Source organism: Apaloderma vittatum, unplaced genomic scaffold (assembly GCF_000703405.1).
Source record: "Apaloderma vittatum isolate BGI_N311 unplaced genomic scaffold, ASM70340v1 scaffold8590, whole genome shotgun sequence".
Classification (NCBI taxonomy): Eukaryota; Metazoa; Chordata; class Aves; order Trogoniformes; family Trogonidae; genus Apaloderma; species Apaloderma vittatum.
In genome coordinates this window covers 111,371-128,933 of record NW_009695007.1, presented here as the reverse complement: position 1 = coordinate 128,933, position 17,563 = coordinate 111,371, and the positions used below count along the sequence as shown (strand labels likewise).

Genomic DNA, 17,563 nt, shown 5'->3' with positions numbered 1-17,563 from the left:
TTGCCTTCCCGGGAGCCCAAAGTTCACTCCTTCTCGCCGGAGCGGCGCGCTTGCCGCTGGCGTTTCGAGTCGTAACGTGGACTAGCCATGGCGAGCGAAGACAAGCAAGGTGTTGAACGAACAGGTGGTGATGGAAGAGGAGGAGGAAAAGAAGGAAATGCTGCTGAAGGGGGAAGCGTGCTGCAGCCTTTGAATCCGGGAGTCCCCATCCGAGGTATCAAGATGAAGTTTGCTGTGCTGACAGGACTGGTGGAAGTTGGCGAAGTATCCAACAGAGACATAGTTGATACTGTGTTTAATCTGGTAAGTCCATTGCCTTTTTGGCCATGAGAGAAAAACACCCCCAAACCTTACAAACCCCAGCATACATGTGCAGAAGTGTCCCATGCTTTTTTGATGTTATTTTTCTGGCAATGTTTTTTAATATGTTTACACTTCACCATACTAGATTACACCTAGGTTGTTTTTGCGTACAGACCATAAAAGTTGAAAATAAAGCATATGAACCTCTATATATACATTTAAACTTGAAACAACTCTCAACTTGAAACCTTAGATAGCATCCTCCGTAGTTTGCTTCAGAGAAATTGTTGCTTTATTTAGAGCTCAGAAGTGTATTGTTATGTTTAAGCATTCAACAAGTGTACTCAACAAGAAAGTTAAACGTTGATTTAGTAACTCAAACTGTCATCAAAACATACACGTTTTTGTTTTAAGCCAAAACAACTTTTCCTATGAAGATGTTTATGGCCCTTTTTGTTTCCGTTTTGCTTTGCAAGTATACAGAACTTTCATGCTCTCACTGCAAAGGGTGGGGGTGTCAGGGAGAGGTTCATTAATTAGATAGTCAGCTGCAATTTTTTGAATACAGTACCGATGTATTTAATACTTGATAATGGATCTCACTAAAAATTGAGGGTACAACTTTTCCTTCTGAAGATGCAAACAATGTGTGCTGTTGAACTTCTTGGGCCACATTTAAAACAATTAGGCTAGTTGTTGATGTTTGCTTGCTGAAGGAGACCAAACATTAGGAGAACAGCTGCTTTTGCGTTTACAGAAGTACTCTACTGTTATCAAAGGTCTCATAACATCTCTAAAAATACTCATCGTTCCTCCTGCTTCCTTTCAGTGAGCACCTTTGAATTCAAAACTGTGTGGTTTATGACAAACCAGGAAGTGAGAGCATGTAGTAGTATAAAGCTCAGTAACAAGGAAAGTTACTGCAAAAGACTTTTTTAAAATGCTATCTGCATTTTGTTTGTTTTGTTAGTAGTATTCTTTGCTACATGCAAGTTTTAATAGTCACTAAATATTTGTGTGTGCTGGCTGTTTAGTGTTTTATGATGTTATCTTCTTAGGCTATGATAAATGTTTATTTTTTGAATACTTTTGTACTAACAAAATGTAACGTTCCAAGTTGTTTGGATTAAAAGTCTCCCTACAGAGGAATTGTGGTACCGGCAAAACGGAAGTGCAGATCAGAGATTTCATGGGCACTTCACGTATGAGAAAGTGATTTAAGTTCCTTAGTCCACTTGACAATTGTCCTTGACAAAACCCGGTGCTCAGATATATGGACATGAGGTTCAAAAGGAAATTCTGGTAAACAGTTTACGATTTAGGACACTTGTGTGAGGGGAAGTTGTTCATGAGCGTGTTAAATTTTACTTTGTTTCTAGCATGGTCTTTTGAGTGTTGTATGGGAGGTTTATTTTACAGTGGCTGTAAAAAGAGATTCAGTAGAATAATTAAAAATGTAAAACTCCTTGGTCCTGGAGTTCCTTTTCTGCTCGATTCTGGACAGGAGAGGATAGGAAAATTCACCTTGATTCAGAGTACCCTTGATTTTAGATTTCAGAGGTCTGGAGAATTTGACCAGTGGAATGCATTGTCCTGGATCTTCATTTCCAGATAGAAGTAGGGGAGAGTTTCTGGCCCTGGAAATTTTTGAAACTGTATTTTCTGTTTTTCTACAAGTGAAACAACATGCCTGACCTTTCCAAGCAAATTCCCCAACCGTTCTAGCACACCTGCCTACGCTGTGCAAGACATGCACAATGTTGCTTTGTCAGAACGGAAGTTGTCATTTGATAGCTATTACGAAACAGTCAATAATTTGGTAGTAAGGACATTTTACCTGGATTATGTGAGAACACAATCCATTTTTTTGGGCAATATTAAAAAAAAAAAAGATCCCTTGATTTCTCTGAGCCCTGGGAACTCTTACCAGCTACTGGTGACTAATTTGGAAGGAAAAGATGCCTCAGTGTTCTGTGGTTTTACTAAAATCAGAATCCTTAATTTTTATTTAGTTTTTTTTAAAATCAAACCAGCCAACAGACTCATAGTTTTTGTTACAGAAAGCATCTATTTTTTTTGTTTGTGGTTTGTGGTTGTTTTTTTTTAGTAAAAGCTGTTAAGCTGACTTCTTAGTATAGCTTTCTGGGTTATAAGGTCTACCTACAAAGCAGTACTCATCCACCTCTTATTGAGTTCTGCTTTCATTCAGTCATTAGCTGTGACCTTTTTGTTTTGTTGATTAATACCTCTGAAATCACACTGATTAGAATTTAAGGCATGCCAAGTATCGGTTAGCAATGCCATACCAACTTTTGTGTGTGTATGCTGAAAAGATTTGACTTCTGTATGAAAAAGTGATTCTAGAGCTATGGCTTTTCTGGTAGTTGTTTCCCAGTAGCTTTTGGAGCAAGTGTACTCAGGTTCAGGTGGGGGTGTGAAAATCACGCTGTGATCTGTTGTTGCTAATGGGGTTAAGCCCAATATATCCCCACCTATTGGGTTTCATTCAGTTTGGTGACTCATAATTGTGCTCCTTGAGCGGTGTTAGCAGAAATCAGCTAGCTCACTTCTTGTGCTTTGCAAGGAGGAGATACATGGTATGCGGGGGATTTTTTTGGTCACTGAAGTGAGACATCTTCAAACCAGAGTGGAAGGAAGGGCTTGGCAAATCTGTGTCGAAAGGTGTTTTTACATACTTGTTCTTCATAGCATAACCACCCTCAAAGGTGAATAGTTTATTTTTTACAAAGGGAGTTTAGCTGACTTAGTTTTTATTTCTTGAGCAAACGTGCTGTTCTTAGCAAGTTTAAAGAGCATAATTGTAGTGTATGGAGGTTATGGCCAACTTCTTTCTGTGTGATGGAGAGTCAAGAGAAGCCTGAAGTGCTATCTTCATGTTCCTCATCTTTAAGGATTTAAGAGATGCTCCTGCTTTGTATGTGAAAGACTCAGAAGATCAAAAATCTGAAGTACACAGTGATTGACCTGCTGCTTATTAAAGAATTTTAAGCTTTTATACTCGTGATTACTTGAGAAAGTAACTTCTGAGAACCACCTATAACATTTTCTCTGTCCAGCAGTATAACAGTGCTTAGTGACCTCACTTCTAGCATGCCTGAAAAACCCAGTAGTCTCATTTTATTGCCTTTGGAAGTTCTAGTCTTAAAAGTATTAAAATTGATCCACTTTGTTTTGGTCAGTATTCTTGGAGAACCTCATTTTCCAGCCCATGCTAGATACGGGTTTGTGTATTTCGACACTTCTTAAAATTGAAAAGGAAAATACTGACTTTAAAGAGGCTTATTTTTCTGTGGAAAAACTTTGAAAGCACGTTGTTGTTCCAGCGTTAATCCGTTCTATTACTTTAGTGACAGACAGGAAGCTAAACTATGGGTATATATTGCTCATGCGTTGCGTATTATATTTTTAATTGACTTTAGGCAGCAATAACTCCTTGAATTTCCTTTGTATACAAATCAGGTGAATTGCTGTTCATTACCTCATATCTCCTCCTTCATTCCCTCTCCTTAGTTTACTAAAATAAAAATAAAAAAAGCCTCCTGGTAGGAGAAGATGATAGAATGGAAAATACATTATTTAGAGTGGGATCTGTTACTAAACTAAGAGACCTATGTGTTTTTTGTAGTAAAACAGAAAGCAAGTTGGCCTTCTAGTAATGAAGAAACTTTTGGATAGAGTAGTAGAAATAATTTAGTAAATGACAAAACATAAAAACACACTCACATCCATATATATATATGTGTATATATAAAAATTCTTACAGTATTGTGCTACTAGTGTCAAAGAAGATTTTTAGGATCTGAAGTTTTCAGATGTGATGAACAATTTCTGTTCTGAAGGCTACATAACGTGCATCAGAAATATAGGAGGTCCTGCAAAATGTTTTCCAGATTAAAATTCTGCGTGGAGCTTCTCATATACTCCATCCTAAATGAGTTTGTCTTGTATCGTATGTCAGTGTTATCTTGTTTCCAAGTTGTTGCAAGTTTTTTGTTTTATATATAAACTTAGGTCGCTAGATATCCCTGCCTTTCTGTAGGTAAAGGGCTCCCACTGGCAACTGTTTTGTCCATAACGAATGCTCTCTGTGCAGGGGTTAACTATGCTCCATTCTTAGGCCTGCAGCAGGAAATGGCAAAATTCTGCTGTGCTTCAAGCCAGGACTCTACAACTGTTGTCTTTCTTTCTGGTGTCGGTCTAATTCTGTAATTCTGTTTGACGACATTATGCTAGCATTTACTTGGGTCTAAAGTTGACTAGTGCATAAACAACAGGTATTCTAGATTTTTTGCACTTCTCTGAAGAAATGCATTGGCTTGCTCTAGTCCAAATTTGTTTTAAAATGCTTTAGCACTTCCCCCCTCCTTGGTCTGTGTTGCAAAGACTTTTAAAAAATGTTCTGTCTGTCTCTTTTTGTTGAAGAGGATGTGCTGTTGTTTCCAATTCTGTTCGTGGATTATAAAATCCTCACCAAGAGTCCTCTAGTGACAAAGTGAAAATAAAAATTAATTTTTATCACCTTTGGAGGAAAAATAACGGAAGCTGAGGAGCAAAGACTAAAATTACTTAAGAAACTGCATTTGTCACCTCTCACTTCTGCCAGACTTCACTAATACCACAACAAAAATCAATGTAATTTTAAAAATTTCTTACTATTTCCTTTTGTTGTTTCTTCTTTTTAAAGTGATGTTCTTCTCCAACTGGCTTGTTTTGTAGAACAAATCTGAGATAGATGTCAGGACTGCCAGTTGTTTGCTGCCTTCTCATATGCCGTCAGCTCTTTTTGTTATTTCTCCATTACTGTGGTTTCTGCACTATAAGCTCTTTATTATTATTCATATTGAAAGTTTTCTATGTAAATCTATCAGTGCTGATGACAAGTAAGCAAGTAGTTTCTAGAGCATCACTGAATATTTTGCATTCCCTAGTATACGCAGTGTTCCCTAGCAGATTCCCAGTAAGTACACCTCTGGCTACACTTATCCTAGTTCAGTCACTTCTGTCCATCTACAGAATAGATGATAAGGTAAGTCTGTGGCTTTAGCTGGGTCAAGCTTGTAGGCTTTTTTTTTTTTTAAAAAAAAAATCATGGTAACTTGGACAGTCAGCTCTCTTAGTGATTATGCATTAGTCTTTGTGAATGAGAGGAGTTTGGCAAAATATCTGTAATGCTTCCAAATTTGTGTCGGTGTCGTTTCTATAAAGTACATCAGGTGCAAACTTACTTCTTGCTGGGCCCTTTACAATGTGAAGCTCAGTTGGGTGAATGAATTTAGACTCCTTGATTCCAAGTAATACTCATGGTTTTAAAGACATCTAATTTGGGATCTGGTAATGGTAAAAGATGATTTTTGCTAAGTTTAGCTCACTAAATGAGGCTGAGAGATAGCTTTCACCAAGCTTTACCTAGCTCAAACTGATGAGAGTCATTCAGCCTTCACTTAAAATAAGAATTAGAGACCCCTGTCTTGTTGAAATCTGTTTCAAGTAGTTATGGATACACTTCCTCTTGAAGTGATGTGTATTGACTTTTTTCCAGGTATTAATGCGACTAGGCCATTACTTGGTAGTTGGTGGAGTAAGTGTAGAGATTTGGGAAATCTTGTGGTCGGTCAAGAGAGGCATGGAATGCAGAAAGTGAGATGGTAATGGCAGTCTGGAATTAGATGTGCTGATGATTTAAAAGCAAATTGTCTAGACTCTGAATAGGAGCTAATTTGTTCTGTGGTATCAACTCGCTTCTGCGACTGCAACTTAAAACACACTGTAAGGTGACAAAATATTGACATTAATATTAAGACCATACAGTAAAACGTTCAGTTTTTCCCACTTTGTTAACTGGTTAATTTTTATAGCTTCCCATGACAAATCTGAAGTTCTAAGTGTTTGTGAAAGCCTGTGAATGCCACGTGCTCTGTGTTTTCCAGAAGGGTTGGCATCCTGTACTGCCATTAACAGACTCTGTACAAATCTGGAAAAAAAAAAAAAAAAAGCAAAACTGAATGAGGCATTTACATATATCATGCCTCAATAATGCAATGTTCAATCAATAATTTTTAATTAACAGTCCATTCTACAAGTGAGACTCCTTAAAATGTGCTCATAGCATGCTTTAGAATTTGCCTTTAGAGGGGAAAACATCAGTTGGATGACAGATTTTTCTTGTTGGTGTCCTGTAACACAGGAGAGAGTCGGGTATCTGCTGTGGGCGCTTTGCGCTCTCCAAGCAGTATTTCATGTCACCACTGTCAGACAATACGGGGCTAGATGGACCCTTGGCCTGACCCAGCGGTGCAGATAGCACAGTAGTGTAGTGGCCATACGGACTGGCTCGGGAAAAGCATTTGCGGATTAGGGAATAGAATGAAATTAGTCGGACGCATCAGGGAAATAGGTGGATGGCATGTCAAGGTTGCTACAAAGGCTGGATATTGCAGAGTGAGATTAAAAATGGACAATTATTCGTGTCCACGGAAAGAGATTATTAGAAGGATGAACCAAAGTGTGCATATTCAAGAGGAGTGCGAGTAAAGAGAAATCTGTTGAAGTGACTATCTTGGATGAATACTGGAGGTTGAGGAAAATCAGAGATGAGGTATTTGCTTAATTGTTTTTTTAAGACAGTGTCGATTTGGCATGGTGTTCAGGACTCAGTGGCTAGTCAATTGTTTGTTCAGATGCTGAAGCTTGCTGAGAAGTACCAGACTTCTGAAAATCATCAAGTTTAATTTTTGTGTGTGTGTGCGTATGTTAAGATTTCAAATTTGATGAAAGATAAAAATGAGATTTCTCTGTGGTGTCTTTCAATATCTGTATATTTATTTTACCACCTATTGAGGCACCTGCAGTCATTCTGAACTGTATCCCACATGACATGATATTCTGATGTGTGTTTCTTTTACTGGATAAGTTAGTGACTTAGAGCATATATAGCTTCTGTCTTTATACAGTCATTAAGTTCTTTATGTACGTTAAGGAGGAAGCTTTAATCTGTTGCACAAAGTTAAAGCTCTGCAGTTTAGTCATTGGATGTTTAATAGCTACTTGCTGTCTTTGGTGTTTCTGTGTGTAAAACCCTTTAAGAATCTTTTCTGTCAAATTCAGTCTTGCATGCATTAAATTTATGCATATCTTTTTAAAGAACTTCTATTTATTTTAAATGGGTCAATCTGGGAGAAAGTTATTTTTCATAATCACTAATTACATTTAGCTAAATTTCTGCCATTCAAGTGTCTTCCCCAGCCCCTAGAGGCCTTTCTGGCCTCTTCATATCATTTTGCATGATGGTTTTTCGTATTAGCTTGACCTAATTACTTGTGTCCTAATTTAGATTACATTTCTGCTTTAACTGATTCTGGATTTTTCTGTTAGACTTGGTATCATGGTAGAGCATATTTTTGTCTGTCTGAAAACTAGTTTGGTAATTTTTTTTACTATTTTTTTTTTCCTCTGGGAAACCTTTAGACTTTGTCTGAGTGCTATGGCCATTTGCCAGTAATCTGAAAGCTCTAATTTGCATTGAACAGGATACTATTGCCACCAGCTTTTTCATACCCACATGTGGCCAGTGGAAACTGTCGTTTCCAGTACGCGCTGCACCGTATTTAGACCAGATAGTAATCGAGATGCGCCCGTGCGCAACTGCTGTAATCAAATTTGCTAACTAATGGTGCTGCATGAGTTGCACTCGTACCTTTTCCTGAAACACTGTTGTCTTTGTACTGGTACTGGAAGCTCGTTGTAATTTGTGAAGAGCTTGCATTGCTACAGTACTTTAAATTCCAAAGCTTCACAGACAGGCATAAGTAGTTTCTAAATAGAAACTAATTTGTGAAGAAGAAAACCTAATGCCTTCCATTGCACTGGATGCCTCTAGGAAGTGGTGAGCTGAGAGCAGCTATGTCTCAGGCATGATTTTCTTGTTAATAGCTGCCTTGAGATGATATTTAAATGAGGATAGCTAGTGGGAATAGGATGTGCTCTGTTGCCTCCTGTAAAGTGCTCTGTGAGTTTGAGCTGTGAGTCTCTTTTTACTGCAGCCTGCATATGAGTTTTTCTGTTGGTGGTTCTGTATGCTACATACATCTAGCAAAAAAAAAATTATGTGCGCTATACAGCAAATTCAGATTACATTTAGTGTGACTGAAAAGCTGTGAGTTGTTCAGGCAAAACCCCATTCTATTTTGTTGATGCAGCTGAAGAAAAACAACACTTGGAGGGTTACTGTGTTAGCTTTCCTTTGCAACTGAGAATCAAAACCAGAGTAACCACTTAGGACTCACCTGTTCTGTAGATGTGCGTTACCTGTGTTTGTGTCAAGCTCCTCCCTTCCCTCTTTACCATCAGCAGTTGTTCTTTGTGGTGTGGACAGAAGTGACAGAAATAAATTTATGAGATGCAGTATATTTGCCCTACTCAAAATTTCTAGTTTTATACTGGACTAGCCTTGTCAAACAGTAAGTCTAACAGTGACCTGTAGCTTATTTATTCTCTCTTCAGGGAATGCTGAAAGACTAGAGACACCAGTAAGCAGCATCTAAGATGGTCACTACAGTGGGAGAATAGTTTCTATTATAGAAGAGCCTCGAGACAAGTGGTAGCATCTTGCAGTGGACTGAGAAGTATGTGACCACAGAGTCTAGGATGCTGAATGTTTGCTTGATAAATCTCTTGCAAGTTGGTTACTTTCTCAAACTGAGAATGTGATTTGTGTGGGGAGCTGTTTGGTAGAATAAGATAAACCCTGTTGTTGTAGAATTGCTGAGTAAAGGCTTTGCAGATACTGCACCTTCTAAGCTTTAGTGGTCCCTTATTAGAGAAGTCTTTAAGATATACTGTTTGTACTTCTCAGGATTAAAACTGCATTCCTAAGGACAGTTGTGTTTTGCAGGATTATTAATGATTCAGGTGGACCTTGGGATCAAGTACTGCTTAAAAAGCCCAAACAACCTCCCCCCAAAAGAAGTTCTTTATGTGGAACCATAGGAATAAGTTTAAAAAAAAAGGTCAATGACACAGTAGTAGAATTGCTGATAAGCCTTAAAACAATGCAATCAGAGGGCGAATAGGAACCAAATGACTAATGGTAATGGTGCATGACTGTTAAATACACAAATGGAAGCTATCAGTCCAGTCAGCATCTGCTCCTGCTAATGTTTTTGTTGAAAGTAGGCACGTGGTTTGCCTGTAGTTTTAGTTGTGAACTTGATTGAAAAGAATTTGCAAGGTTTGGTTTTATTTTTTTCAATCTCCCTCAACCTCTAATGGGAGTGTCGCTGCACTGTAGGGTTTGGTAGCAGTGTGTGATTCAGGTGCCGTAATGCCTGACTTTATAGATATCTGATACGGAATGTGAAACTGAGTAACTGTGACTGTGTTTTCAGAGTGCATTTCAAAATAGCTGATGCAAGATGGGGAGCTGTGGATGTTTTATATATCGCTGATGTTGTAGAATGTGAAAACACTGAGAATGCTGCAAATGGATATTTCAGCTGGGACTGCGAAAAATGCTCTGTTTGCTTTTTTAATCTGCAGCTCAGGGTCTCCCTCTGAAGCTCTGGTGCTCTTAGCACTTAAGATTTCCTTGCTTTAAATGAAGTAGCAGTGGTGCCCAGCTCAGTAACAAAGTGCTATGAAGAGGGTTCTTGGGCACAGAAGTGGTACCAGCAGCTTCCCAGCTTTGTGCAAACCAGTAAATGTTTACAAGGAAAGAGTTGACTTGTTTTCTTGCTCATTTCTTCCTTGAAAATACGGTGCCAATCTCATGCCGTACTAGATGATCTACTGTTTAACCCCACACCAGGATGCTCTGCTTTGTCCTTTCTGTGCCTCCCTCACTCTCTCCCATGGCCTGTCACCTTCTGCCTTCATCCTGGGCTGTGAAAGTGGGTCCTGAGCGCTCGCTGGGCTCTCTGGCAGGCCTGGGGATCTGTGAATGCCATGATGGCTGTGGATCAGCTGATTGGCAGGGGTATCACATTTGGGGAGATGTTTATTCCATGACTCATCTGAGACCTGGCACTTGAAGACTTGTGCCCTTTCTGTGTACTGCTGCGCTGCTTTTAAAGTGAAATGTGTATTGCTGGCTTAGCAAAGTCTCACCCGTGCAAGCAATGAAAGCCACCCTGATTTCTGTCCGTATAAAGAAGAGGTTCAAATTGCTGTTTGCCAGGACTGCAGAGAGATGGTGGTGTGACTTGTAAGGGGACATTTCTAACACCTCTCTTGCAAAGGCTAGGCTCATATACAGTGAAGAATGACAGATTCTTGGGTATGGAGAGAAAGCAGAGAAAGAAACAGGTCTCAGACTGTGCGGTTAAGGCATTTGAATAAGCTTCTCCAGTCACTCGTATATGACAAAAAAGTTTGGACCTGGAAGACAGTGGATTTTACATGTTAGGGCTTGTAATACAGTTTTCTTTGTGGTATAGAGAATCCTGATTTTCTTCCTGGAAGGTGAATGATCTTCATATGCTGGGGTTTGTAAGATGACTGAAAAATCATCAGAGTTGGTTAGACATATTTCAAAAAGATACAATTTAAAAAACAAAATCTTGGGTTTCTTGCTTCTGGATGGTGCCATCATTTTGCAGAAAAGTGACAATTCCAAGTGGGACTGAAAAAAACAAAATCAACTTTGCTTAGACAGGGAGAATGCTCTTTTTAGGGAATTGGACTCTTTACCATATGTGCAGAGGTAGAAGTATCTCCCTAATCTGAAATGGTTAGGGAATGAAATCCTCAACTTCGATTTTAGTTTTTGAAGCTGAAGAGAAGGAACTGGTTAAGCTTCCTCGGAAACAACCTGTTCTTTCAGGAAGCAGTTGAAAGGGTTGTCACACATGCGTTATATATGCATTTATGTTACAAAGACTAATTTGATCTTTGAGAAAATGGTAATTTCATTTTTTCAATGTACTTACCCTAGTAAACTGGTCTTCCATCTAAATATGAGGAAGAACTTTTACTGTGAGGGTGACAGAGCACTGGCACAGGCTGCCCAGGGTGGTTGTGGTGTCTCCTTCTCTAGAGACATTCAAAACCCGCCTGGATGCAATCCTGTGTAATGTGCCCTAGGTGATGCTGCTTTAGCAGGGGCTGACTCGATAATCTCTGAAGGTCTCCTTCCAACTCAGACGATTCTGTGTTTCACCAAAAGATATGTAGCACAAAATTAACTGGAAGTCACAAGTAGTTACAATTCCTAATTAAAAGTCACAGTCAGAGTAGTGTCGATCTTCTTTGGAAAGAGCACAATTAACTAATTCTGCTGGTACCTTTTCAGACTTGGTGGCTGGTGTTAAATCAAGACTCTAATTGTCTTTGCTGTAGTTCAGAACATGACTCTTCTAACCAACAGCCAACAAATTACAAACTGGAATGAAATAGTAAGACTTCAGCAGCATCCGTGTTTCTTGTATCTTGTCAACAAGGATTGCCTTCCGTTTCAACGGTGAAGCCCGCTGTAAGGGCAGGGTTGCTGCCAGGAGGCAGCTAGAAGGCTGAAGCCAGGTTCTCATTCTGAAAGAGTAATGGGCTGTCCTCCTTACGAAAGGCTGATTTTCCTTCTCTTCTAGTCTCCTTTTGTTTGAAGCAAGTGGGATGATTTAGTGATCATACGACAATGAGATTATCTGTAAATATATTTCAGGATGATCTCTCAGTGCATTTCAGAATATGTTCCAGGATTTCACTGTCATTAGCTAAAAATCATGAAACGTCCACTGAGAGGTACTTGGCACATGTAAGCTGTCATTTAGATGTTTATTTTCCAATTCCTGAGGCAGAAAAACAAAGTAACAATGGGAATTGTCAAGTGATAAAACTAGAATGAAGAACTGAAGTCTTAAAACTGAAATGACACTATCAGATGAGAAGAATTTAGAAACTAACAAATGAGCTAAAATAGCGTTCTATGGGAGTCTGGGTGTCTGTCAGGATTACCTCCTGAAAAAGATAAGAGCAGTATTCCTGAAAAGCCAATTTACTAATAGGCCATTGTTGTGGTATTCTGTAGTTAGCCTATATGTAAAACAAAACAAAGGTTATTTTTTAAGGCCTGTAATTTACTTTATAGGCATTTTTTTAACTGTTTGTAAACTGTTACAACTGTGATTTAAGCTCTTCACTAAAGTATTATTTACTTGAATCAGCAAGGACCTAAGATCTGAAATGAGGTTATAGATACTAAAGCTCTAGTGAGGGTGGTGTCATTCTATGACTGTAGACAGTGAAATATGAAGCTGTGTTGTCTGAGATTTTGACCTGATGTGATTGTGACTTGTCTTACCATGTCCGTTCTCACTGAAGAGAAGTTGTAAATGCTCAAGTCCTTTGGTAGACTTGAGGCTGAGGAGTTACAGCTTTTTTATTTATTTTTATTTTATTTTTTAATCTTTTGGGAAGATGACAGACTTCTGTGCTTTGTTAAGAAAAATCTCCCCTAGAGTTAACCTTCTGCCAACTGCAGTGAATAATGAGAAGATTTTAGCATCTCTTCAAGTTGAGACCTTGTTGCCAACCACTACTTTATGTAGTACCTAGTTATGGAAGAGGAAATGAACACAAAAGCTGTTCTTAATGACTGAGCAGTGTATAGTGAGGGACTTGTTTCCATAAAGACAGGAGACGGGCTGTGTTGTGCAGACTGAAGTTTCTGAAGCAGGGTGTCCTAAAACCTGCAGTCAATTTGTGCTAGAACTTCAATGCAAGACTTTCTTAAAACCAATGAATTAGTATGTTCCATGAATATGGTTGTATGAATGCAAAAAAGTTTTTTTTTTTTTTTTAAATATCACATAGCAGTAGAAATAATAGTAATCATACTTCAATACAGAAAGTGACTAAAGAAAGCATGTTGAAAATACTGAATTGCTCCTACTTGCCTAGCCCTGGAAATGACAGTGGGAATTGTTTTTCTATTTTATCTGTTAGTTCTCTGGAATGTGTGTACTGAAGAAGCAGCTTTGAATGGAGGAAAATGTCAAGATGGAAATGAAAATTGTCAGGTTTTCAAATCTGAAGTCAGAAATGTGTAGTTATTTTCAGCTGAAGCTCTTTGGAGTTCTGGTCCATTACCTGAGGCAGAGCAAATCTATAAGTTGCCTGGTTTTGTGCAGCAAACTCCCAAGTGCGAAGATGTCTGGGGAAGCACAGATGTGTTAGCATTTGAAGCATCTGGCTGGCTTTGAGGTGGATGCAGCTATTGTCACTGCACATGGTGATAACCCTGGTTATTGCCAACAACTGTTTTGAGGCTGGAAATAAGAGCTTTTGTATTATCTACTCCCAATGTGTAAAATGCCTTAAACTGGCAACTGGACTAATTCTTGTAATTTGAAAAAAATTAAAAACTCTGGTCCCCTAAGATGACGATCTAAAATTTATGAGAATCTACTTGTGGATTTGATGGAAAAAATTAACGCTAGTAGGGCTATTCATGGACCAAATGCATGTTAAGTGTTGAAACGTATAAATTGGATAATTTCATAATTCTTATACAGTGTGAATAAAAACTTCTTAATTTTTGGAGTAATATGAGGCATAAATAGAGAAATTTACTCCTGTATACCCACCAAACTTTTAAAAATTCTCCCTTAAATGGATGCATTTCTCAGTTTGTTTTTGACAGTCTCATAAAGTATTGGTTTTTATATGGCTGATTTTGTTTACATATTTTTGCATTCCAGAAATGTTACTGTGCTATAAATCTGAAATTAGTTTTATATTAAACACAGTGAGAAATGGCATTGGAACATCATAAGAAAAAGGAATCTAATTTTATCACTTCTTAAATGTTGTTATCTCACAAGAGCATTCTTCTGATTACCTGGAGTCATTTAGCACCATCTGTAGTGCCATGTGTAACACAGTTAAAGTAGTATAATAGATGCTGAGGATAAACACAGTTCAATTAAAAACGATTGCTGAGCAAATGGGTATGTAATATTTTAGGAATTTAAGAGTCTTCTGTGGAGAGTGGGGTTTAACTGTAGCTTTATTTTCCCTAACCCACTGCTTTCCTCTTTGGTTCTCTCAGTGTGGAGCTATGGTGGCAATGAAGTGATTGCCACGGGTACGTTTTCTCTGCAATAATTTTGTTGCTGTTAGTTTCATCTGTAGTTTCTGCTCAGTAAAGAACTGGGTTACTGCATTACTTGTTTGCTGCAGCCTCTCTCCTCTTTGCCTGGACTGCCCACAGACAGAAAGCACCGCTGCGATGATTGTTCTTTACTCTTGTGGCATCGGGACTTTTATCAGTCTCCAGAATTAAACAGCTAAATTAGCTCCAAGCTTTTTCAAGCAGCACACAGACTGTTTAAGAAACTGGTGAATGTAGAGCTCAGTGCTCCAGTTAGTTGTCTTAATGAGAATTTTTTCAAAAAAAGAAGAGAGAACCTTGCCTGATATGACCTTTTGAGTTTGAAGGGTGGTGACGTTCATCAAGATACTTGTGGTTTAGTAATGGAGTAGATTGGCAATTAGAGTAGGTTTAACTTCTTAAAGCTTTCTTTACCTTATTTAAAAAAAAAAAAAGGTGTCTTTGAGTTGTTAGAATCACTGGAATAGAATAGTTATGAAAATTCTTTTGTCAGTGTTGCGGTCAAATGCTTATTTGTTAGAAATATTCTAGATGATGAAAACTGTTTTCTGGCTTGTCTGTAAATTGCTTTGTACAAAAGTTACAGACTTTAGCTGATACTAGCTTTATACTTTGATGGGATTACAAATACGTATAACTTGAATTTCTTCTTTCTATAACTTTTACTTTCCTTCTGGAACATATCTGTAAATGTTTCCTTAGGATTTGGTTGTACTGAACATAAACTTGTTCCACAAGTCCCTTTCCTCTCTTTTGTCTCGAAATTTGCTCAAGAGGAAAGAGAGAAGATACGGTTAAAAATTGTATATTGAAGTATTTTTAAAATGGTAAATAATGGTGTTTGTGTTTGTATTGCGGCAACCTTTTGTGTCCAGATCCGTGGTTGACCAGCTGTGTTTAGGTAAAAGTGTTGCCAAAGACAGAAAAGAAAGAAACCAGAAAAGAAACAGGTGAATGGCAGCAAAGGTGAAATAAGTTTTAGGTTCATCTTGAAATAAGAATCATTTCTTAAGCAAGTGTTGTATTCTTTGCTGAATGCTTTGCAAAACAAGCTGACCTATGCACAAAAAGCAGACAGCCTCACCCCTTTTTAAAATTATGCATGAAGAAAATAATACTATTTTTCCTTTCATCTTCTGTCCACGGTCACTGTATTTTCCCCAGTGTTGATAATGGAGTGATATTTTTTCAGTATTGCAGTTTGTGTGTTAAAAAAGCAAGAAAAACAACCTGATTTTTTGAAAGTTTGTAATGCTACAATTTCACACATAAAATGCTGCAATCGTATGTTGAGGTAGTCATACGTGAGGCGCCTGTGCCTCCACAGACTTATTTCCTTGAAGACGGCTTAGTGTGGATAAAATGTTAATCGGCTTCACTCATTCTGCATAATTCAATCTTAAGTAAATACTAAATAGGAAAAAGTCAACTACATCTTAAATTCCAAAAGGAAAATTGAGGCTTTGCTAGGCATAACATAACTCACTTTCCAAACATCTTAAGGGTATTGCAGAAAACTTTAGGTTTGTAAGTTTAACTGGGTTTTCAAGCCCTTGTACCACTTACTGCATTTGAGTAAATAGAGGCAGGGTTTTGGTTTTTTTTCTTGCTGTTTTTGACTTAGCAATTGATGGAGCTGGAATAAGGTGGTGGTTATGCCAAAACCTATATTTGTATTTCTTGCTTCGTTTTTCAGTTAGAAAAAAAGTGAAGTGTTCTGTAGTACAAGTTGTGTGCTCACCTGTAATGCCAGTAGGAGGACATGAGAGGTTTAGGCTTTTGATTAACTGAATCTGGAAAACACAATGGGGATGTTTACATTTAGAGATCAACCTGAGTTCAGTTTGCAGTGAAGTGTATAAAAGCTGTCTGCAATACAGTTAGTGCACATTAAGACACACTGATTTTCACTTGGAAATATTTATTTTCAGACTTTATGAATTTAAGATTATAAAAAGCTTAAATAGTATGTTTTAGAGATGTATTTTAGTTTTCTGTTTAATTGCACCTCATTAGGAAAAGCCTGCAGTTGAGTTTGAGAGGGCTATGCTGGAAAGCTATAGGGCTGCAGAGCTATATACATTTAACATCTGTTTCTCAGCTTAGATAATTTTCATGAGTTATTGCTGGACTTTCTGTTCCCCTTACCTCTACTGTATATATGTCTTTAATTATTTGCTCACAGCTTCTGTTTTATTACATTTTTCTAGAGTGTCGACTCACTTCTGTTGTCCTTTTGATCCAAGTCTGAGTTTTTGGTCTTCTGTAAAATACTGTTCTTGTAAATGATACAAATCTTATTCTCTATAATGTTACACTCATATACTGTCTAGAGGTGTGCTTATGGATTTTTTTTTTTTAAATTTGTGGTCCTGCATGAAAGCGTAAGAGAGATTGTATAACAAACCTCCTATATAACATCAGCTGTAAGACCAACTAATATTTTGTACAGTTAACCTACAGACTAAGTGAGCATAATACATCTTCACAAAGCAGATTGGGGGACAGCTTAAAACAAATCCACAGTCCTTTAGATTTGAGTGGCAGTAAGTTTAACAGCGCAAAACCTTAAAAAATAGCCAAGTATTTCTTGTGTGAGGTGTTCTGCTAGAAGTTTAAACATGTTGGTAATGCTGTACTAAAATGAGTACCATTGAGTTTTATGGAGTGTGGCTCAACGCTGTAGACGAAAAAAAAAAGCTGGATTTTCTGAAATACTACAGTAAATTATGCATAAACTTTGGTTGTAAAGGAAAGAAAATTCAGTGCTCTGTTAAAAGCCCAACCAAAGATGCTGAAGTTGTCTTGATTATTTTAGGTAGAACTTCATGTTGTGTGTTTGGCCATACAGTAATCTCTCAGCTTTGTTAGAGGCATCTGGAAACCTGGTTGTGTCAGAAACAGAAAGATGTTGAAAAATGTCTTGGCTGTTATCGCAGAAAGATGTTGAAAAGTGTCTCTGCTGTTACCACAGAATGTTAGGGGTTGGAAGGGACCTCTGGAGATCTAGTCCAACCGTCCTGCCAGAGCAGGACCAATATATTATGCCCTGCTTCATTCAAAATATATCTTACCCTAGTGTTACCTTTATTTACGTGAGATGTGAATCTTGGCATGAAACTGAAATATTTGACCCTT

General features: G+C 37.9%; 1 protein-coding gene across 1 annotated transcript in view; it reads left to right on the top strand.

Annotated features, from left to right (window-relative positions):
- The first annotated feature begins 87 nt into the window (after positions 1-87).
- The window catches only part of LRBA (LPS-responsive vesicle trafficking, beach and anchor containing), a 123,738-nt gene continuing 106,262 nt past the window's right edge, over positions 88-17,563 (top strand). Inside the window, 1 exon segment of the mRNA XM_009869541.1 lies at positions 88-303. Within this exon segment, the coding sequence (XP_009867843.1) occupies positions 88-303 (216 nt within the window).